This window comes from Rhopilema esculentum, chromosome 8 (assembly GCF_057945365.1).
Source record: "Rhopilema esculentum isolate cy_ngs chromosome 8, ASM5794536v1, whole genome shotgun sequence".
Taxonomy (NCBI): Eukaryota; Metazoa; Cnidaria; class Scyphozoa; order Rhizostomeae; family Rhizostomatidae; genus Rhopilema; species Rhopilema esculentum.
Window position 1 is genome coordinate 7,622,554 of NC_142822.1, and position 23,674 is coordinate 7,646,227.

Sequence of the window (23,674 nt, forward strand, 5' to 3'; positions counted from 1 at the left end):
GTTGCCTGCGCTGGCTTCTCACACCTGTGTCGATGCTTTAGTCTAACCAAAACTCAACTAAAGGTCTTTGTGTCCGTCTGTCATCAAGCTAGAATGTTTTGACCATGGACGTAGAAACCAGAAAGCCTGTGTCACTTCACATTTCAGAAACAGAGAAAAGTTTCTCACAGCAGGGCTCTTTTTGCCTACATGTGAATCCCCCCCTTCCCCCACCTTCAAAATGCTTTCTATATGTATGTTTTTGGGGAGCTCACGCATTATAAATTATCATTAATCATTTACATGACGAAGGATTCGATGTCCCGTATGAAAAGGTATGTTTTTATAATCTAATTTTCTAATACTTTGTTAATTTTATCAAATCCTATACGGCATGGAATAGTAGGTCATGATGTGCTAGAAGAGTTAAATCTGTTGCAAATCGACTATGCATTTTGGAAGACCTGAACAGTAGGACTCTTGGGCGTCATATTATAAAATGTAGCAAAGAAGCAAAAATGAGTAAAAAAGCGATTAACTTACAAAAACATTCCTGCTCTTTTCTATTTCGCTGTCTGCCATAAAGCAGGTTTAACGTCATCTCCATACTTTTCTGTTCTGCAGTTATCCTTCCTTTGCCAATGATCGAACAGTGTCAGTCTTATTTTCCTCCGCTCCTTTTGCCGTTTAATCTCCCTTCGATGACATCCCTAAAAATTCCCTGGTGTCTCACATTGTGACCGATCCACTTCGTCTGCCGGTTATATATGGTGGAGATCAAGGTTCTTTTCTCTTCAGTTCTTCGCAATTCTTCCTTATTTGTCACTCTTTTTGTACAACTGATCTTCTCCATTCTCCTCCAAAACCACATTTCTGCATTTTCCAGTCTCGTTCTTTCCTCTTGTTTTCTGTTCTTAAGAAAAGAAATTTACAGTGTTTCTGAAATTATCATAGTTTTCGTTCTAATCAAAAATCGACAACCAATTTTTTTCCAAGATCTCATTTTAATGAATGAAATTGTACAAAGCTAGAAAGCTTTTTTGTCATCTTATCCACTAACCTAAATCTAATTACCAAGTATTTAAACACGAAAAAAAAATTCCTAATAGAAGGGCGCTTAGGTCAATGCTTGCCCAAGGAAGCACCACTTAACCCTACACCAGAAATCTAGGTCAAGTACAAAGAAAAAAATGCAAATTCAACTCACTTCCTTATGGGTAAGCAGCGTCTTGACCATTGCTCCGTCATGATCGCAAGCTAATGCTGTGTATGCCCTAGCTTCTTCCATGCATTTTCATACGAGGTAAGCGACCTGCTGGGTAGAGCTTCAGCTTTATTGATTAAGATGATATTATGCTAATATTTGGTTAAACAAACAGAGGGAGATGGTAGAAAGTTGAGTGTGTTTTCTTTCCATAGCCATTTCTTATGATCTTAATTGAAGACATAATTACATTGCTTTGTGTTCAAAATAGTTCAAAATGGATGAAAACGTGTTGGTAATTGCAATTTAAATTATCCATGGGGTCGCGTCTGAGAAATGATTTGTAAAAGAGCAATTTCAGAACAAGAGAATTGCCTGTTCCCAAGTCCATCAAAAAATTGCCACTGTTGTAAATGTGCAGCAATGTTTTCATCGCTGCCTTCGGCTGGAAAAATGCAGTATTCTTAACTTTAAAGAAAAATCGGATCATAGCAAAGAAAACTGTGAAGTATACAATGTCAGCTTGCAGCATCATAGCTGCAAAACAATCGATGAGAAATCCTGGAAGCTCTTTCTTTATGAGGTTTGTTCTTGGTTGTCTCTCTCTTTTTTTCTCAAAGTAACCTGTAATAAAGTAGCAAATAAGTAACAACGCAATGCGACGAGAATAAACAGCAACAAACACACATAAATCAGTTATGGCTAATATTTCACCCTGGCAAACAGGGCTTCATTCGGCTGTAGCCAGAGCTGCTCGTGACGGTATCTTTAGAAAATTTCCCGCGGGCACTCGGGATGCCATGCAGAAGTTTATAGAAGACGATATATAATCAGCCCGCGCACTCAGCTGCATGTTAAAGGTTGAATCATAAGGAGCCTATAATAGTGATAAACTGTTACTAGAATTACTTTTGACTGGATTTATAATTATCTTGAGCTCTAAAGAGCAGTTAATTGGAGAATAGGCTTTGAATAGAATATTTAAGGGGGGGGGCAACTAGGAGCAGTTGCCCCTCCCTCGACGAGTTGAAGCAGGTCTGGCGCCCCTTTTTGGAAGTTGTGTGCCCCTTTTAAAGAATGAAAATCAGGTGAAAAAGTTTCTGAGACCGATGGGTTAATTTGCTTCAAGGATTACCAAGGAAAGTTATTTGTTCATTTGAAAATGGATATTAAATTGTTATATACAGCGTACTCTCGTCACCAATTTTTGAAAAATTTTCAGCGCCCCCATTACCAACTGCCCCTCCTTCAAATTTTCTCTGGATCCGCCCTTGCAATAAGCAAACAGCTATTCATATTCTCATCTTCCTCTTTTCATGGAGTAAACAAGCAAATGTCAGGTAACTATTACAGCCAATATGTCAATCTTCTAATATAAATGCTTACAGTCAAAAATTCATTAGTTTTTATCTCACAATAACGGACAATCGTCTTGACAGTGGACATGCCCTCTTAAGTCACAGCACCCCAAGTCGCCAGTTGTTTATTACATTGCGATACCACTATAATATCCAGTTTACTGCGGATCATTTTCATGACTATAGTTTATTTTGATACGCTACGACTTTATACATAATTTTTGTGCGCGGAAATACACGCAATATTTTTGTGTCTAGGAAGCTTTTCATATCCATTATATTAGGAACGGCTCTTAGAAGCAAAAAATAATTAAAAATTGATCCTTCCTTCTACCGTTCCCCTCCCTTCCTATTCCCTCTTCGTTTCCCTTCCTTTTCTCTCCCTTTCCCTTCCTTTCGCTACAGAAATTCTAAGGAGTACAAGCAAAGGAAGACATATGGATTCAATCGCTAGCTTCTGCTTGTCGAAACATGGTTGGGACAAAACAAAGACAGTCGCCATCTTGGATCAAGCGGTAAACGAGGGGAACTTATACACTACCATGTCCCACAACAAAGTTTCCTATCGTATCAAAGACCAGGAAAATATAGACACTGAGAATGAAGATTTTAACCCAACCTCCGAAAGAGATTCTGAATGGCCAAAGTCGAAGGGTTATGTAAACGTCGGCGACTTTAAGAGGATCCAAGCAGAACTCGAGGAATTCAAAAGATTCTCACATGGAGAAATTCTACTATTAAAGGCCCAAACTGCTAATAGACCAAGTATAGACCCTTCTGAAAGTGATAGGGAAGCGTTGCTAAAATGTCTTCAAGACCGCATTATCTCTTTGGAGCAGCAGCTGTTTGACAAACAGAAAATTATTGAAGGTCTGTTGGAAGGGCCTAGATTTGAAGTCAAAACAATTGATGGAAGCAAAAGCTGTCTTGACAACGAAATGAGACCTTCTCCCAGCGGAATACAGAAATTGGCAGGAAAAAGTGAAGCACATGTGAGTCCAATAATAACAAGGAGCCTGACAAAGAAGGCAGAAACTGAAAGAAAACAAGCCAAAGATATTTATGGGCATGACAAGATATCCCAAAGGCCCAGGTACAAAGTTAAAACACCAAAAGTTGCATATTCCCAAGTATCAAAGGACGTTGCAAAATCTGCAAGCAGAAATCCCTTAGCGTGGCAAAATCGCTTTGCCCTTCTGTCAAGCGATGATGAGTCAAGCGATTTGGAAACATCCAAAAACCATACTCAAACTCGCAGTACGGAAGCCAGCGAAGTGCAAACAGCAAAAGAGAGAAGGACAACAAAGAAAATCCAAAGGAGAGCGGAGAACAAAAGGAACAAGAAGAATATCCTTATTATTGGCGACTCCATACTTAAGCACTTGGATGGGAGAAAATTGAAAGGATCTCTGCGAAATGGGCAGAATGTCTATGTCAAATCTTTCAGCGGAGCAAATGTTGAAGACATGGCAGATTACTCAAAACCACCAATGAAAAAAAACCCAGACATTGTCGTTCTTCATGTTGGGACCAACTCGCTGGGAACAAACAAGCCAGCTGATGAAATTGCATCTGAAATCTGTGATCTGGCAGCTGATTTAAGAAACGGAGCAAATGAAGTTGTTGTATCAGCTATTATATCTCGAGGTGACGATTCAACGTTAAATACAAAAGCAAAAACTGTAAACGAAAAATTGAAAACCCTGTGCGGAGAAAATAGTTTAGATCTCATCGAGCATCAAAACATCGATACAACTAAGCACCTAAATGGAAGTGCTTTGCACCTCAATAGAATGGGCACAGTCCTTCTTGCCAATAACCTTATTAAATATCTCAAAGCTCAGTGACGTGATGATGGGACTCATACAGCTAAGTACATTTGTCCTAATTTAGAAAATCAAAATACCAATGAAATTGCTAGTTCTGATACCGAAGATATTAACCCCCTTGCCAATCTATCAACTATTAGGAACAAAAACAAGAGAGGCCTAATTGTGGCACATCTAAATATAAACTCAATCCGAAACAAAATAGAGGATCTCAAAACCCTGATTGCAAAAAATGTTGACATCCTCGCAGTTTCTGAAACCAAATTAGACGAATCCTTTCCTACTAATCAGTTTTTAATTGATGGTTTCAAAAAACCCTTCCGTTATGATAGAAATACAAACGGTGGTGGGATTCTGGTTTATATCAGAGAAAAAGTTCCAGCAAATGAAATTAAACTGGTGAACATCGCCAATTCAATTGAATGTGTATTAACTGAAATTAATGTGGGCAAGAAAAAATGGGCATTGATCAGTACCTACCGCCCCCCTTCTCAATGTGAAAAATTTTTCTTCGCAGAGATGGGCAAAGTGCTTGACCAACTTACACCTCGATACGAAAACTTCGTCATTATTGGAGATTTAAATTCGGAAGAGAAAAATTATGAAATTAGCAATTTCATGGATATCTATGGATTAAAAAATCTAATAAAAAGTCCCACTTGTTATAAATCTGCTGACAATCCCTCTTCCATTGATATGTTTCTAACGAATAAAACCTCTGGTTTTCAAAACACTACGACAATAGAAGTGGGATTGTCTGATTTTCATCTAATGATACTAACAGTGTTAAAGAGTGGTTTTGTAAAAAGAGGTCCAAGGATTGTGACATACCGAGACTACAGTAAATTTGATCCTATAAAGTTTCGCAGTGACCTTAGAAGCAATCTAGCTAAGAGCAGCGAAGCATACTCTGAATATGAAAATTTTAATTCTGTAGTCGAAGAAGTTCTGAATAACCATGTACCTCTAAAACAGAAATATTTACGCGCAAATGATGCACCCTTCATGACGAAAACTTTAAGAAAGGCAATTATGCTCCGTTCACAGTTACGTAACAGATTAAACAGGCATAATACTTCTGAAAACTGGAACGCTTTTAAAAAGCAAAGAAATAGGTGTGTGAAAATTCTGCGAAAAGCAAAAACATCATATTATGGTAACCTTGATATAAATTCTGTCACTGACAATAAAAAGTTCTGGAAAACTGTAAAACCACTTTTTACTGACAAGGTACAAACCTCTTCAAGTATTACGCTTATCGAAAATGAAAAGTTTATTACGAATGACAGTGAAATAGCTGAGATCCTTAATGAATTTTTTACAAATATCACAAAGACAATTGACATTGCCCCTGGTGAATGCATTCTCAATTCGACAGACCATTTGCTGGATCCTGTTGAAATTGCTGTTGAAAAATATAAACATCATCCCAGCATCCGCAAGATTAAGGATAAGGTAAATCATGGCACATTCTTCGAATTCAAACCAATTACAATGCAGGCAGTCAATGATGAATTATTGAGACTAAATACAAAAAAAGCGTCTACAATTGAAAGTATTCCTCCGCGGATACTGAAAGAAAACGAAGACATTTTTGCACCATTACTGACGACAATTTTCAATAATTCATTGCTCCAGAAAACGTTTCCTGGAGATCTTAAATTAGGAGACATAACTCCACTATTCAAAAGTGACAAAACTACAGAAAAACGAAACTATCGACCTATCACCGTTCTATCCGCATTATCAAAGGTCTTTGAACGGCTTCTATATGCTCAGATGGTCGACTTCGCGGATACGTTCCTAGTTCCCTACTTATGTGGTTTTCGGAAAGGTTTCAACACACAGCATGCGCTGTTGAGATTAATGGATATCTGCAAGAATTCCCTAGATAAAAAAGGGGTGGTTGGTGCCTTGCTAATGGATCTCTCAAAAGCGTTTGATTGCATAGACCATGAGCTATTAATTGCGAAATTAAATGCCTATGGTTTTTGTAAAGATGCTCAATTATTGATTTATAATTACCTGTCCGGTAGAAGACAAAGGGTAAAATTAAATGGTTCATTCAGCACTTGGCAAGAAACCTTTGCAGGTGTACCACAAGGATCAGTCCTTGGGCCTCTTCTCTTTAATTTATATATTAATGATTTATTCTTAATGGTAACTGATACTGCAGTATGTAACTTTGCTGATCATACTACGATTTTTGCAGCTGACTGTCAATTAGATAAAGTTTTAGAACGGCTAGAAACTGATGCTCTTATTTTATCAAAATGGTTTCCAGAAAACTTTATGAAATTGAATGCAGGGAAATGTCATCTTCTTACTTTTGGAACAAATCAAGATGACCTTAAGATCAAAATCGGTGAGGCCATTGTTGAAGAAAGCTCTGAAGAAAAACTGCTAGGGGTGATAATAGATAAAAATCTTAATTTCAAAAGTCACGTCTCAAATTTATGCAAAAGAGCCAGCCAAAAACTGCATGCTCTTGCTAGAGTTTCGCCATTTATGGGTTCTGATAAACTGCGTCTCCTAATGAATAGCTTCATAAAAGCTCAGTTTAGTTACTGCCCCCTAATTTGGATGTTCCATGACAGATGTCTGAATGCTAAAGTAAATAAAATCCACGAAAGAGCACTCAGAATTGTTTATAAAGACAGTCATGCTGACTACGAAGCATTGCTGACTTTGGATAATGCAGTATCAATTCACCAACGCAATCTACAGTACTTGATGATAGAAATATACAAAACCAAACATAACCTGAACCCTAGTTTCATGAGTGAGATTTTTGAAACAAGAAATGTACATTATGATTTGCGAACTAAAAATAATCTTTGCATTCCAAAAGCCAGGACAACTTCTTATGGTATAGAAACTGTGAGATATTTAGGTCAAAAACTGTGGCAAACACTACCTCACAGTATAAGAGAGTCCCAATCATTGGCAACATTTAAAAAAGAATTAAGAGCACACCCTATAGAATGCGACTGTAGATTGTGTAAAAAATTTATTGCTGGGTTAGGTTTTATTTAGAACATTATACCTTAAACCTTTTTAATATTGTATCATATATTTTTATTTCATACTAACTCTTTATAGATAGTTGGCCTTAATTAGCTTCTTTATAGCTATCAACCGTTCATTTAGTACGCCAACTTTAAACAAATTATTTATTATTATTATTATTATTATTCCTTCGCTTCCCTTCCTGTTCCCTTCCTTTTCTCTCCTTTTTTTCTATTCCTTGTAGTATCCTTCCCAAAAAATATGAATCAACGGCTGTCGCAGCCTTCTCTGAGTCCACATCGACCCCTACCTCTTCTTGTACTAATGCTTCAACACTTTCTGTAAGTGTAGGCAATGTAAAGAAAGATGGCGGAGAAGCAATATCATTTTCAACTAAATCAGTTTTATAAACATTACCCCGATGGATGAAAGACAAGAGAGCTTCACTCCCTGTTCTTATTTTTCACTGAATACGATCTGATCTTATTTCTTGGCAATTCTTAATGATTTGATTTTCTCTGCACTGATAACTGATGGAATGAGGCCGCATGAAACTCCGAGTGGCAACTTAGAACCGTCCTGTTCAATACACCAAATAGTGTGTAATTTAGCCTTTGATTGGTTTTAAAAAGATATTTGTCTTAATCTTCTAACTTTATATGGATGATGCACTTGTTACTGAATGAAAAACGCTGCAAACTACTATATTTGTATTTTCATGGCACTGCTCAAGTCATGTAAGGACCTCTACTCTGAAGAAACAAGGAATTTGAGCGGAGTTTACAAATTACAGGATAGTGAGCATTACTGTCGAATGAATGAAATTAAAGGCTGTGGTGCTGGGGGATGGACATTGGCCATGATAATGGACGGCATGAATGTAAGTCGAGTGTTAGACTAACAGTTATTTATTCAATTAATCCGGTCTTTAGAAAAGCAATTTGATACGTAAGTAAAGCAGGCATGATTCAATTTAACCATTTTTGACATTCTAACAATGGGAGCAATTGCCCCTCCAACCCCAGTGGCCTTCAAAACTTCAAAATTGGCAAACTATTGGCAATGAGAACCATTGGAAGGGGCATTGGCCCGGGCTGCTGAATCAAAATCTAAGCCCCAGGAATAAAAATCAAACAAAGATACCCATCCTGCTACTTTAAATCTTTTCATGATGTGCTTAGCCTCTTTCAGATGTTGTTTTGAATTAGGGTAACATTTAACCCTCAGAAAAAATTAATATATTAGTGTAAAAATGCCAAAATTTGAAAGATGAAACTTCATAAAAATGCCAGTGCCACAGCTTGAAAATTATCTTTCTGTGTTTTTTCAGATTTTGAAGCACCAGGTTCTTTTAAAAAAACCTGTTGGATGGGAGCAGCCTAATCTGAAAAAGGTAACAAAATCATAACATGGATCTTTAAGGGTCCTGTATATTTATTAGCCAAAGCTATTGCCTTCTGTACAAAAAGACAGATTCAAGTTCTTTGTTATTTTATAGTAGGAGCCCTATATAATAACTAATTTCATGAAAATTTTTTGCTTTTCTGCCCAACAGAAATTCGAACAGTAGTGTTAATTTCTCAGAAAAATTGTCAACCATTATGAAACAAATTGCTCAATAATACAACTTAGTGTGACAAAAAGTGTGCTTTAAATTATGTGCTGCTAAAGATAGGCCTTTTATTTCATAGATGGCCATTCAGTCCAACAGATTTCACAGTCACCCAAACATTTGTGTTTTTTGTGTGCCGGAAAGCTTTAGTGCCATGTGCCTGGTCTTCCTTCCATCAAGATTTAGCAGTTTTGGGATCGATCTACATACAAACGAAAAAGCCGCCATTGTGTAGACAGAAGGAGTTCGTTTTCTCTCTTGGACTCCATTGGTGGTTTTTCTTTAGGCACGCGGCACTGATAGGTCAACTATACCGGTCTTGTGCTTGCCTTTTTCTGATTAACCTATTTTGATCCACAACTGGGTATATATTTTTCATTGTGTTCTTTCAGACCCTTATTCTGAATTTTTATGCTTTGAGGAATGTCAGAAGAAAAAGCGTTTAGCTAATATGTTGTAAAATGTTTGCTTTTTTTCAAAGCTATATTCAGATTTTTCATATAATTCTATTACAGATTACATTCGCTGCACGTTCAGATTACTGGACCAACGACGCAGTATACAGTACTGAAAATGGCCTGAAATTAGTTGATAATGACGTAGAAGAAAAGAATCCAGCGTTCTCATCAATCCCATTTGAGGCACTGTATATCGGTATGAGGCGCAGTGGTACTACCAATTGGAATCGAATTCCGATTGCTCGCTCCTCAGTAAAAGAAATATTTGCTGGTAACAGATACATACCAACAAGCGTGAGCAGAGAAACCTGGAAGAGTCTTATTGGTGCCGAGGCATCGCTTCAGTATGAATGTAACAGACAAGGGATTCTGGCGATGGTGTTTTATGAAAAGAACTGGTTACATTGCAAATAATGAATATGATTGACAAACAGCCTATTCTTTCATTGGCTTTGGCTCAGTAAATGTCAAACTCTGCTATTTGATAATGGCTTCAAATATTTGCCAGCTATTGGATACATACTAATACAATGAAATAACAGACATTGATATTGGCAACCTTAGTTAGTCACGACCACATTGCACCATCATATAGTTGTATTTGTTAATAACAGGATATTTATAATTATCGTTTACCTCTAATACTCAATTGGTTGATACTCGGGATAAGACATAAACAAAAAATCATATTTTTTTGCTTTGTAGATATGTATAACCAACGTCAGGTCGAGAACAATTAAAGCTTTCACAGGAAATAACAGTCTGCTATTAATCTGAATATTGAAATTTAGTAAAAACAATAAGTTATATTTCCTTCAATGGTTACATACTAAGCACTGCCTGGCCTTTGTCACCTGACATGTATTTTTGGTATATGATATGCCTCGTATCCTTACATTACAATCGAGACTATACCAAGCAATAAACAAGGCAAGTACCACAGGAAAGGAAGACCATATCCCCCTTGGCCATTAACTACGATTTCTTGAAGAAATTCCATATGTTGCTTCGCCGAAATAATACATTCACAGCTTAGCACTGATAAAGACATGATCATAAAAAATATGATTGTTCGCGATCCATGCTTGCCCTTTAAGTGAAACGAGTCATTTTGTCAACAATAAAATACCAACCACGTACCTTGCGTTCCAAGTCGAAGAAACATGTTTTTCTCAGTGTAGTAATAAATGATTTGCAATTGGTGTAATGAAATTTACGAAATCGTCCATGCTTTTGGTATTCAGTGTTAAAAAGCAATGAAAATACCTTATCAAGTTCTTCCTAAAACTAGGCCAGCTTTCAAACGGTCCTGTGTTTGCTAGAAAGATGGCGGGAAACTGGCGTTGCAGTTGTTGTTGTTGTTGTAATCAATGAGTTTGAACGAAAGACATCTGGGATTTGTTTCTATTGTCAAGAATTCCCTACGGTGTGAAATGCTTAGTTGATTGTTCTCTGACCAAGGATTTGGAAATGGGCCTACAGGACATTCCATGTCGAACTCTCGTTCGCGCCAAAAAAACCCTGTCATAAAGTGCTCGATGCCGATAACGTGCCGGATCTGTCATAAAGTGGATCGATACCGGATAGGCAAGGAGTAGCAACTTAGAACAGTTTTGTTACACTAAAAGCGTACATTATAGCAATGTATTAAACACACTAAAATAACATTATGTGTCGTATGGTTGCGTAAAATCAAGGAGTAAAATCAAAAATACAATGAAGAAACTCGTGAACAAAGCTGAAGAGACATTTAATAACGAACAAAATGTATGCATGTACTAAATTCTGTTGTTTTCATCGGCCTCCTCCGCATCGAATCTAACATACAGGGCGTCGTTGAATTTGTCGAGATTCAAGTAGATATGCTAGAAAGTAAAACGAACGGATTGAATGAACGACATGTCTTCACAGAGCTTAATCAATAAAATATTAAGGCACCAAATATTAAATTTATCTTCCGCAGTGCAGTTGTCAAGTTTACTTTTTAAGTTATCCATTGAATCTAACTTTCATAGGTCTCAAGGGAGTTGAGTCACTCTTGCAAATGCTTAAAACAAGCAAATTTCTGAATTTACTATCATTTTTGCAAAATTTGGCGCAAAGACTTCCCCTGTTTTTTTTCGATTGCACTATATCCCTGGTCTCAATTAAAACAAATCAAAACCCTAACCAACCATTTTCTAAAGAAGGATGAGATGAAAGCATGAAGAGACGCCTTGCAGTTCAGAAGTTGTCGTTTTGAAATGAAAATAGATGCATTTGGCATATGCATCGATGATGTAGCAACGTTCAGTGTAAGCAAGTTCCAAAACACAGACATATCAGGGGCGGCTGGGAGAGATTTTAAACTGCTATTAGAGAAAATCGTGGTATCAGGGCGTGGCTGCCGCTGTTTTTTACTTCCAACCACACCCTCTTCAATGGTTGTTTTCAATATTGCACTGTCTTTTTCTATGCTCTACCTCATCGTTACATCTTGATTTTCTTGGCCGCAAGTCGAAAACACCTTGCCATTTTCTATTGTAACGCTCTCTTTCTCATAGTCATAAAGAGAAAAGTAAAAAAAATCAGGGAGGGGAGGGCTATGGCCACGGTCGGAGGTTATTTGATCTCTAGAGCAATAAGGCCCATTGTCAGACTTGTCAGACTTATAATTTTGAATTTGATACTAATCCTAAAAATATTGTAAAGTTGCAGCACGTTTCTTAGTTCTAAATAAAATTCAGAGACATTCTTTCAAATTTCTACTAAAACAACCTTTATTGGAATATATCTTCAGTTCCGAAGTCATGTCTACAAATTCAGTCTTTCAATTACGACTGTAGGCTTTGGCTTCGACGGCCTGCGGGCCGCAGATGAATATCATCAGCTTACGATGAAAAGGCTCTCTGTCCGTAGCCGTAGCCTCTTTTTTGTTGCTGTTAACGGCCCTCTTTTAATAGCAAAATCATATCGGCAAGTATCGTACATTGAAATACTCAAATATTTCTGATAAATGCTCATTGTTAACATAAAAAACCAAAGCACCATATTTTTCAATTCAATTCAAGTGCAGATTTGGATTTTCGATGAAACTAACGTAACAGCCTGAGAATAAACTACATACCGCTTCACCAAAATAATAAGAGAGCGCTATCTTTCAAATGTTTAAACGAAGTCGCTTTTGGTGTGTTTATTGTTGTTGTGAAGAAAGGATTGTCTGTCAGTATGTCGTTAAAACACCCAACGTAAACTAGAAACGGCCATATGATTTATTTTAAACGCAATATACCACATGCACGGAAGAGTGAACTGGGGAATCTTGCTATTAGAAGTGACCCGGCTAATAGCAAGTCCGCATATATTGGGTCTTTCACAACAGCATGATTGGCCACTTTACGTCACACAAGGAGACACAAACAAAGGTGGATATGAAAGTTGCTATTAGGATTCACAAACCTAATAGCAAAATTTCAGGGCTGTGGCTGTAGTATTTGTTTGAGGCCGCCAGATGAATGCGTCACAATAAGTGTCGCGACAAGCGTAGGAGGGAGGTCTTTTTTGAAAGAATCTAATCAGTTTCAAGAGTAGCAGCTTCTGCTCGCTCTACCATGGCCATATCACGCCATATCATTGCAAAATGGCAGGAAAAAAGTTAGCGGTCCAAATAAACTGTTTTTGCCAAGGATTTTCAGTGCTAGTTTTATTTTAAAGATATATGACCAGTAGATTATGAGAGCCTTTGCTGAAAAAAAATTGCTATTAGACTAATAACGCTAATACCGCTCCCACCCGCCCCTGAGACATATACAGTAAAAACTCATCATTCACCTTCAATAGAACTGGCAGATCCCTGAAAAAATCCCCTTGCAGAAAAATAGAGAGCTTTTTGGTATGATGTCATATAGATTTTTTAGTTGTTTCACTTTTGACATCGCAGCTTACAGTAAAAGCTTTATCCGAAAATCTTTTAAGCCAGGCCCTCCAGAAAGCCGGAGAACGCCCCATTTAGAAAATACTTGTTTATTTCTATTGAAATTTTGTAAACAGTCTGGTTCAGAGAAGATATCAATAACTATAAAAAGGGTAATAAAACTCCAAGCTAACCAAGTTAGAAATACAGATTAGACCAAATAAACACCTAGAAAATGAACAAAAAAGGTTCCCAGTCAAGACGAACTGCTACTACATAAGAGCAAAGTATCCAAAGTTGCGTTAGGTTAAACTTTCAAAAAATGTCTAAGCCTATTACTGCAAAAAAGTGGGGGGGGGGGCTATAGCCCCTGCTAGCCCAATGGCTGCGCAGAGCCTGTCTAAATATGCCAGTTTGTGACGTAATCAATTGATTCTCTATTGCAGCGATCTAAAGCCAGTTGCAAATAGGAAGCATTTGTAAGTCTACCGCAAACAGCATGCTTCTTTTTGCCTGAAAAATGCAAGGAGCATACTAGAACGAGGTCAAAGTGACTTACGTCATCCTCTTCCAAAAGTGTCTTTAGCATGCATCGCAGCTCTTCGAAAGAAGGTCGTCGACTTTCTTCTTTTTGCCAACATGAGGTCATTATACTATATCTATCAAATATAGAAATAAACAACTTATATGTTTTCTATTTCATAGAATATGTACATGTTAAAGACTTGTCTGGAAGATGTCACCTTCATGTCATCATCAACTTCATAACTACAGATTCTAGTATTTGCTTTTGTTGCTTTATACTACCATAGGTCAAGCTATTTTCGGCTTTCAACCATGCTACGCAAATTTCTTTTTAGCAAAAAGGAATAAATAAGATTCTCACAGCTCTGCAGAACAGTGTAACGGTCTCTCCATTCTGAAGCCTTTTTCAATTAAAGCTGGTACTTCCTTTGCTTTGTGTTCTGGATAGGGGACATTGCCTGGGAATATACAGAAGTGCATTGGTAAATTGAACGATACCGCACATTACATAAATTCACTTAACGGCAAAGTTTTAAAAGTACCTCCAAATTCAATTGTCGTCAACTTAGAATACACCACCATGCTTCGAGTTTTGGTAGAACTTTCATATTTTTAAAATTTTTAAATATTTCATAATATTTTGCATATATGTGAATGCAAATAAAAGTACTAAGATTTGTCAGGATGAAATTGGACTTAAAACAAATGGTTTTGAGTTAATCAGCAGAGCAAGCCTTCAGCTTTTGAGTTTTCCGGGTTTTTTGCTTGCAGAGATGTTTCTATTATGCTGAGGTCTGTGACTTAATACTTATAACTGATTTTTCCCGGTCCATCTCCTTTGGAGGTATCCCAAATCCTCGAATTTTCTTCTTACATGAGGCCTCCACGCTTAAGCCCCCGCCCCTTTCAATATATTGATAAGTCTGTCGGTAAAAAGGAGATGCTATTTTGCTGATAGAGAGCGCCTACTTTAAAAATAAGAACCTTTTTAGCATGCATGTCGTCCTTTTACATCCAATTTAGCATTGATTTACAAAATTAGAACATCGTTGAATCCAGCCCCTTGGCAGTCACTTTACTCAAGTGATGGTTGAAACTCGCATACGGTTGCGAAAAACTTTAGATTACCAGTTTAAACTTTCTTACTTTCTCATACATTATCGATAGATGTTATGTTATATCAAGTCCATCTTACCAATTGTTGTGATCTCATAGAGAACGATGCCAAATGACCATCTGAAACATCGAGTTGAAACACACATCGTTAATAGAAAATGGCATCTCAAGATTAAGTAATTCAGCTAAAGGACGAATTTGTGATACATTACTGGCTTGGTTTCTGCTGAAAATTCAACAAAAGGCAAAGTATCTTGCACAGAAGAAAATAGTGTCAGTACTTTGGCTACACAGATCATAGGTTCTGTTTTAAAAAATGCGTTTCAATTGTTGTTTAGATAGCGATGACTCTATATAATTGATTTAAATAAAGGTTTATAAAAGTCTGATGTAAGAAGCAAAAGATATGATAAATAAGATTCATCTAAAATACCAAGAAAATGAAGATTACTGTATGCTCAAAGCAGTACTGGCAGGGTTGCACACGCTGCGGTGCTTAGAATATGAAAGCTCTAAGTAACAATGCTAAGGTTAATATGCATGCACTTACACATCACTTCTGAAGGAGGAGACTCCGTGAAACAGAGATTCATAAGCCATCCATTTGATTGGCAGCAACGCCTAAAATTTATGGTTTAAATGACTGAACCCACAAAGCGTTGCATTCACACGAACAACTACCGAAATGATTGCTATATTAAGACTGTTCCTCAACTTTGGCGCATTCTCATCACTGCGTACAAAGATTGGAATACTTTTACAAATTAATTCTAAAGTGAAGTTTCTCGAAAATTTTAAAATTTCAATTCAATAGAAAAAATAAGAAATAACTTTTCTTCAATTTTTGGCCCAATTATCGAGAAATTGAAAATTTCAATTTAATAAAAACGAACGAAAAAATGAAAAATAATGGAAAAAGACTTAATCCCGACAGACCAATGAATAAGTGACAATTTGGACTCTGAGTATAATAGGTAACTGAATTTTAGATTACGTAAGAAAAATTTATATCAGTTAGAATAAACCGGACGAAATTCACCGTCAAAAGGATTACTTTCGCGAATAACCGTGCAGTTGCTCTTCTGAAGAGAATAATAGTTAGTAGGTTATTGCCAGAGAAACGTTTCTGATAAAAGGGAAATTACTTTTCTACCTGCTTTTCTCGCTGATAAATTCCAGAGGCCTCACATGGTTCCCTTGCAAGCCCCAGATCTGATATTTTGCATACGAACTTTCCTTGGTGTGTGCCAACAAGAATATTTCTACAAGCCAAATCTCGATGTACGACCTACCAAATGAATTCATAGACTTTGTCAGCGATATGTAGTAAAAGTGACTAAAATGGAACAAAATACTCTGGTTTTGTACTTTACAAATATTTCCTTGGCCATAGAAAACTTCGACGATTGTTTAGAAACCAAATTAACTTATTGTGAAAGAGACAGGGCAAATAAACGGACAAGAAACAAAATTTCACAAAGATCAGTGTTTGAAAACTGTAATTTAAGTATCGCTTAAAATGTTTACATGGAACTCCTACATACTGATTATTACTTACAGTTGTACTATGATGTTCTTTGTAATACCTGCTTTCAACTTCTGCATTGCATGTCATTGCTTAAGATTTTATATTTTGAAAGCAGTCGGCCTTCTTACTGATTAGTTTTCTTCACAAACATTGAAGTGATGTGATTTCAGACTTTGAACTTTTTTACATCTTGGAAGCTGACTACCTCTTGCTTTCAAAAATCATTAAAAAGTAATTCTATTGCAGCCAAAAAACATATTTCACAAATAACTTTAAGTTAAAAAAAATGATCGTGAATCTGCATAATTTTTGCAATGTTTCCTTTGACTTACGTTTTGAGAAGCTATATGACTCATGCCATCAGCAACCATGTATGCGAAGTCAATCAACTGTCTTGGGCTGAGCGATGTCGAATGAAGGACACACCCAGCAGTCCCATCATACCCACGTAATTTTCTAAGAAAATCAAGCAAGCTACCCTGACGTAAGAATTCCAAAATGATGCTTTGCGTGCCTGAAAATATAAAAACAGGTTCATTTGTGTAACGCTTTTGCGACCATATTGGAGTATTTTTTTGGTACCACTTTTAGATCGTTTAACATATTTCATTTATCATTCGATTTGAAAAAGAACTGAATATAATTATGATTATCATTATCATTTAATTCGATCTTTGGCAAAGAACTACAACCAACAGGCTTGTGCCGAACTAAAACCGTAAAAACTTCTGATCACTCCAGTTTCAATTTTGGATCATTCCAAGCCTCGATTCTTTACATGATATATTAATGGTCTCGTGTTTGCACAAGGAAAATCTGATGCTAATCACAACGATCTGCTATTGTGGCGCATAAAATAATCAATATAAAAAGACAATACGTTCAAGACTGGTTTCTACATTACTCCATTGATACTTAGATCAATTAGAAAAACGATACCTTCAGCAGTGCAGCACCCAAGGAGTCGAACTACGTTTTGGTGAAATTTCAACTTTTTCATTATCCCTAACTCCGTTTTGAAATCATCTCTGCTCTTTTCTGTTGCGCAATCTGAAAAATGAAATAGAATTAATAAATTATTTTCTTAAGTAAAGAAGTCCTTCGAATTTGTACATGAAGCATAATTTCTTGATAAGCTATGTTAACGAGCATAGCATTTTATAGGACTTTAGGGCAAACCTCGTTTTATTTTAAAATTATACAACAGTCTGTTGCTTCAAGCGAGGCAATTTCCTCCGAAGTTAGTATGCTGAACTGGGCACGGTCAAATATATTTTGCCTTGCTGCTTTTCAATTTTATTCATTTAGCTTAGACAATTGTAAACATGAACTGAATGGGTAAAGGAAACGTTTATAATCCGCGAAATTCGAGTTTCAGAAATTTGACTTCGTAACAATTAGATTCCCAGGTTACTTCAACACATTTTTTTGCGAAAAGTCTTCTAACTTGGGTTTAGCGTTGAGATTACATTTTACCTTACAATACAAACAGATGTACAACTGAAAGATCTTGTCTAAATGGCAGCTGACAGAGGAAATAGTTTCATTTGCTCTGAGATTTCAAGTCTTTTTTGAAAAACTTGGGCGAAGATTTGCCAAAATATTAGGCAAGCTTTTTTGTAACCTAATGAATGCTAAATGCTACTATACTGTTTAAATGAATTTCAACAGGAAGGATGGATTCAAAAAAGGTTATGTGTAAAATTGGTCTTTAGTGCCCCCCACCGCTCCTAGAGTGCGATTCCACGGCACCCCAGTCTCCCAGATGTCAATTGAACATTTATTGTAATAGCTGCTCCAGTAGCATGGTGGCTAGAACGGTTGCTTCTCTACACTGTGGTCGGACATACTAGTTTGAGCCTCACTGAAGACGATACAGAAATCAATTTAGAGGCCAGAGAAGCCTAGGCACAATGCCTCTCAAAAATCTTGGTACACTAACGTCAGTTTTCAAGGGTAAATTCAGAATGTTGGTTTACTACAAAACGACGTAGAAGATTATGGAAGTACACTTTTTTTCTGCAACTTCAATGGTATTTTTCTAAATTATTGACATTGTTTAGGGGGAAGGAGGTGGGGAAATAGGAGTATTCGGGAAAAGAATTGAAAAGTACAAAGATACAACGCAAATTGATGGGTGTTCCAAGTACTTTTGACAATGATTGTACTTTGTTAGAAAGAAAAACCATAATACCTTTCAAAACTTTGACCGCAACTTGAGATGTGCCTTTATTTCCACAGATTTCTAAGGCATTAGCGAGGTAAACTATGCCAAATTCACCCTCACCAAGGGTTTTCAATATTGTTATTTTATCCATTGAAAATTCATACTCGTCATCTGGAATCTCCAAGTACACAGGTTCAGCTGAAAGATGACATCGCAAGAATCAAATGCGTACACAGAGATACTAACTTGGGCATCAAACACTCTAAGAAACTAGGGTGTCAAAACTGCCTATACATTTAGCTTGAAGCTTAAGACGATTATAAGCCGAGTCGAAACGGACATATATATATTCTTGGTATAAGCTGCTAACACCATGACATGGTCAACGTCACAGAAATATAACCCTAATTTTCAACAGTTTATTCATACCTTTATTTAAGTTTAAGTGTCGATGCCAATATCTAGCTGGATGTTTCGAGAAAAGTGATATATTATAGAATATATCTTTTTATCGATGTTATGATAGTAGGGCTCATTCTTTATAAGGCTAAAGTCTGTGAATTCCACATTCATTGCAATGAATGTGTCTTATTATCTGTGTCGCTATGAAATTACAATCTCTCATTATTCATTTTGTTTGTTTGCTTGTTGACCTTTTCATTTGATTATGTTAAATAAGCAGTATATTTGAATTATGTTTAATTTACAAAAACACAACTATGAGTATAGAAATTCTGATTAGCAGGAAAATGCCTCCACCTCTTTTGTAAGAGAGATGATGAATAAAGATAATGATTTAACGAAAGATTCTTATCCGCTTCAAAAAAATTTCTTCATGGCTGCTTTATCAAAGCACGGAGATCAATTCGAAACCAAAACACATCAAGATTATATCAATTGTAATCAATGCACTCCAACCCATCCAGGGACAGATTTAAGCAACAATGATTGGAGGGGGGTTAGAAGCTAATTTGATTTTTTCCCACACCCTTCAGGTCACTGGTAATTGATGGAGACGTCTATTTTCAAAAATAAAGTAAAATCTTGTCGTTATTTTGTTACTACTGACTACCAAGAAATGATTTCCACCGAATTGAAGCAAAATTTGCCGAAAGGAACAGAAACATTGGGAGTTTCCCCCGGAACGATTTTTGCGGTCAATTCCCTTACAACTTTTCAAACTTCATTTCTCCGTAAAACCTAAAATACAAGCTGAGACAATATGAAAAATGGTATCCCGCCTAAAATTAGGGCGATAAAACCAAATCTGAGCTTAAAAAAGTCGTATAATTAAGTTTGGAGAAATTTCCAAAATGAGGTCGTAAGTCGAATTGGTGTATTGAAGCAAAATTTTCCGAAAGGAATAGAAATATTGGGAGTGTTGCACCCCCTACACTCCCTGCTAAATTTGTCCCTGAACCCATGATAAAGAAACGAAACGAAACTCTAAACTGAGTAGATTCATTATGTGAAAGGTACCTTCCTCGTCTAATTTGATGCCACCGTTGTAGATTGCATTTTGTTTCTTGTGTCTTTCATCGGAGAGTGCCTGCAAATTAAACGCAAATTAAGAGTGCTGAAAAAGGCAAATCAATATCTTTTGATATGCATAAAACCAAACATCATTGAAGAATCGTTCGCCTCTTTAGTATAGAAATAGGGACGGGGCTTCAAGCATCAAGCAGGTTTGGATACCAAGAACGTGAACTGACAAATGCAGAGCCTGAAATGCTGCATAGAATAGAGTTTTGTTTGGTAGAGTTTTAGCATAACAAGAATAGTTAGAAAATTAAACTGAAATACATAGATTGATAGAATGAAATACATTCATTATAGACTCTTGGAAAAGTGCTGGTAATTGTGCAAAAAGCCCTAATTTTTGTCGAATCTTTGGCATTGGGGGGAACTGCCGCTAGTGAAAAAGGGGAAAAGGTGAAAATGTTTGACAAGCACAAGAACTGCTGATTGCAAGAGCTACAAAACATCAAACTGCTGATTGCAAGACAAAAGACCTCTCCCAAGAAGAACAGCACCTGAATGTGTGACTTTATAGAATAATCAGGATATCAACCCGAATTTCCAATTGAAGAGTATGATCAGACAGGATTTGAATTGTAAAAGCCGGAAAACGTACCGTTTTATTCGCACTGAGACGACCATACGAGTTTGCTCTGCTCCCTCTTCTCCATCTGACAGTGACGTCATCAGCAGATGAACCCCTTTTACGTTTTTTGACAACGTATCTTATCAAAAATATCCCCGCAATAAGGACAACCAGGGCAACTGCCCCAGCCAAAATGAATGTCACTTCATTATTGCTCCTATCACTACTTGTGCTGTCTGTAAAAGAGAATGGAACTGCTTCAAAATCAAACCAACTCATGTATTATCTTAACAAGTTTATTCGATAGATTAAGACGTAATGGGTGCTTTTTGAAGTCACTTTAAAGGCCATTTAAGTATTCTGGTTATTATCGAGAAAGCGGGTGAATCACGGCGAGCTGACGACTTTGACGTCACAGGGTCACCAGAAGCAACTTATGAGCAACAACTAAACGGGTAATACGACATTTGCAATGAAAGCAACTTTCCAAATCGTACACAACAATCTTTTAAGCCAGTAAAAAATGTAGTTTCGACTGGAGGGAACTTGGTAGGCATTTATTACCTAGAAAAAGCATGGGACTATTAGTAGCCAAAACACTTTGCTGCTTCACAAGGACAGCTTCTTTGGCGAAGGGGCTGCTCAACAAAAGTTCTAAATTCATTACCAAAAGAGACGTTGTAAGATAGAGAGGAACTCATTCCAATAAATTCTCTGCAAGATAAAAACCGTTTGAATGGTCCTAAAAACAAGATTCACGAGTAAAGAACTAAGAAAGAGGTATGTTATTAATATATCCATACTTAGAGTGGATTTTGAAATCATCGGCTTTGACGTCGTGAAAGAATGTGAAATTGACGATGAATGTGAGGTCGTGGAAGTATGTACTTTCTTTGTAGAATGCGTTGTTGGCTTCGCAGTTGATGTTGTTGATTTTGAAATAGCAAAATATATGTTTGTTTCTAGCCAAGGACCAGTACCAACAGAATTTTTGGGCCTGATCTGCAATTGAAATTACTATTTTTTAGCTAAACTGTTAATATTAAATAAATAAAGGATCGCATTCTCTCATTTTAATAGTTTCATGATCTCTCGAATGCTTTTGTTTTCTTTGACTGGTATTTTCACTGCCACAGAAATTTAAGGTCAATCCTGTTTACCTGTCTGTCATAAATTGCTTGATACCGTAGGCAGAGCTGTTAGCTGTACAAGCTCTGGTGTATAGAGCAGGACGGATTTAAACTGTGACTTAGTGCAGTCATGTTTTAAACACCAAAGAAGTAAAAAATTCAGGTAGATAGGAGGAGGAATTGGTTGATGGGAGCAAATATGACAAGTGGACGGCAGACGAGCGAATTCGTTCGATTGTGTGTCTTGCAATCTTGCAGCTTATTGAAAACAAAGCCGGTATAGTGCGAATTATCCTATCAGTTTATTCTGATCAGGATATGAATTCAACTATTGCCGAACGTTTGATGAACTGATTACAGTAGAGTTTCAAGATTGCAAAGTTTCAGTTTCTTATATTCCATCTGGATAAAGCACCAACCATTTCTTTCATACACTATTCCGAAATAAAGCGTAGAGATTTACCTTGCATGTAATGTTCCCAGCAACTTTGACTTCAAACGAAACTTGTGGCAAATGGCTAAAGCGTGACATGGTAGCATTGCACTTTGCTTCGTACGTAACATTGTCGTCCCTTATAAACTTCGGTGGGTCCCAATGAAGATTAAGATGGCTGTGGTTCTGTGAGACTGTTATATGGCGGACTGGAGAAGGCACTAAGGGATGAAAATTTATGAAATGGTGAAGCGAGGTAGGCCTATCTCTTTAATAGCTATGTTACATTAATCAGTTCATTGCAGTTTATTCATCTTTTACTTCAATTTCACTAGAAAATTCCTTGATTTTATGTATTTTTTTTACATATTTAATCTAATCTTCATCTGATACTCTTGAGAGTGTTACACTAAACAATTGTATGACACCAAAATAAGTATCGATGCATATCATTTTTAAAAATAAGCATTACAAATTAAGTTCACCGAAATGCAATATGCCGACAAAATCATAATTGTAAACTAACTTATGCTGAAAAAATCGCATATCGGGAATTACTGAAAATAGTCCCAAGACATTGATCCAAAGAGAAAAGGCCTCACAGGGGGAGAGCACTCAATACTGATGACAATGGAAAGCCATTTTTCCAAGGAGCCTTAAAACCATTACCTATCACGATCTATTATAAAGAATATTTACAAGATCGTAGACATAGGAACCGGGGGGGGGGGGGGGTACAGAGGCAGCGTGCCCTCCCCACTTTCCAGAAATTCCAGAAAGCCTCTATCCCTAGTCGTTGAAAGACATTGTTCATGCATGAATCATAAAGAAACTATATAATCAAGCATAAATCTTAAAGAAACACAAGAATTCTTACCACCTGGCTTTGTTCTGAACTTTAGTCGAACAAACGACCACTTGCTTTTGCCTGCAACCTCTGAAACATTGTTTCCAGAATAAATAACAATTTCATATTGTGTAAATGCAGTTAAATTTCTTAGCTGGACAGACGTTACATTGAATGTCTTGGTAGATGGCTGATATTGTATTGGAATACAGTCTATTTGATTGCCAACGCAAGATAAAGAGTACCACAGATCAAGTTCTCCTGGATCCACCGGCTTTTTCCATGTTATGATTCCCGAGGTGTTGCTTAGGCCATCAATCTTCACATCAACAGGAGCTGACGGCAAGGCTACAAATCAGAGTAGAGAAAGTTGAAAAGAGAAACCTGATCAAAATTAGAGAAGGAATTATCAAGCATACTTCTAATGGGCATTCTTACATGGCAAGAAGGTAAAATGACAGAGCAAGAAAGAAAAGATCTGAC

General features: G+C 36.8%; 2 protein-coding genes across 9 annotated transcripts in view; one reads left to right on the forward strand and one right to left on the reverse strand.

The window, feature by feature from the left end:
- Positions 1–522: 522 nt before the first annotated feature.
- LOC135695106 (ephrin type-A receptor 3) overlaps positions 523–23,674 on the reverse strand; it is a 29,152-nt gene continuing 6,000 nt past the window's right edge. For 2 of the 8 annotated variants that reach the window (XM_089109665.1, XM_089109666.1), the window contains exons 5-18: positions 23,222–23,539; positions 22,375–22,565; positions 21,585–21,783; positions 20,812–21,017; positions 20,157–20,226; positions 18,705–18,875; positions 17,450–17,560; positions 16,843–17,024; positions 16,136–16,270; positions 15,533–15,603; positions 15,062–15,102; positions 14,228–14,324; positions 13,901–14,000; positions 5,677–11,314 (exon numbers count right to left, since the gene is read on the reverse strand). In XM_089109665.1, the coding sequence (XP_088965791.1) occupies positions 11,228–11,314; positions 13,901–14,000; positions 14,228–14,324; positions 15,062–15,102; positions 15,533–15,603; positions 16,136–16,270; positions 16,843–17,024; positions 17,450–17,560; positions 18,705–18,875; positions 20,157–20,226; positions 20,812–21,017; positions 21,585–21,783; positions 22,375–22,565; positions 23,222–23,539 (1,979 nt within the window). In that variant the 3' untranslated portion in view covers positions 5,677–11,227. Of the gene's footprint in view, positions 893–1,186; positions 1,808–5,676; positions 11,315–13,900; positions 14,001–14,227; positions 14,325–15,061; positions 15,103–15,532; positions 15,604–16,135; positions 16,271–16,842; positions 17,025–17,449; positions 17,561–18,704; positions 18,876–20,156; positions 20,227–20,811; positions 21,018–21,584; positions 21,784–22,374; positions 22,566–23,221; positions 23,540–23,674 lie in introns of those variants that run through there. The other 6 variants (XR_016143932.1, XR_016143931.1, XR_016143930.1 and 3 more) reach the window with 6 other exon arrangements.
- LOC135695112 (putative skeletal organic matrix protein 5) lies at positions 8,062–10,077 on the forward strand. The gene is made up of 3 exons (XM_089109667.1): positions 8,062–8,259; positions 8,710–8,772; positions 9,507–10,077. Exons 1-3 carry the CDS (start codon positions 8,062–8,064, stop codon positions 9,861–9,863), a joined length of 618 nt encoding a protein of 205 aa, XP_088965793.1. The 3' UTR covers positions 9,864–10,077.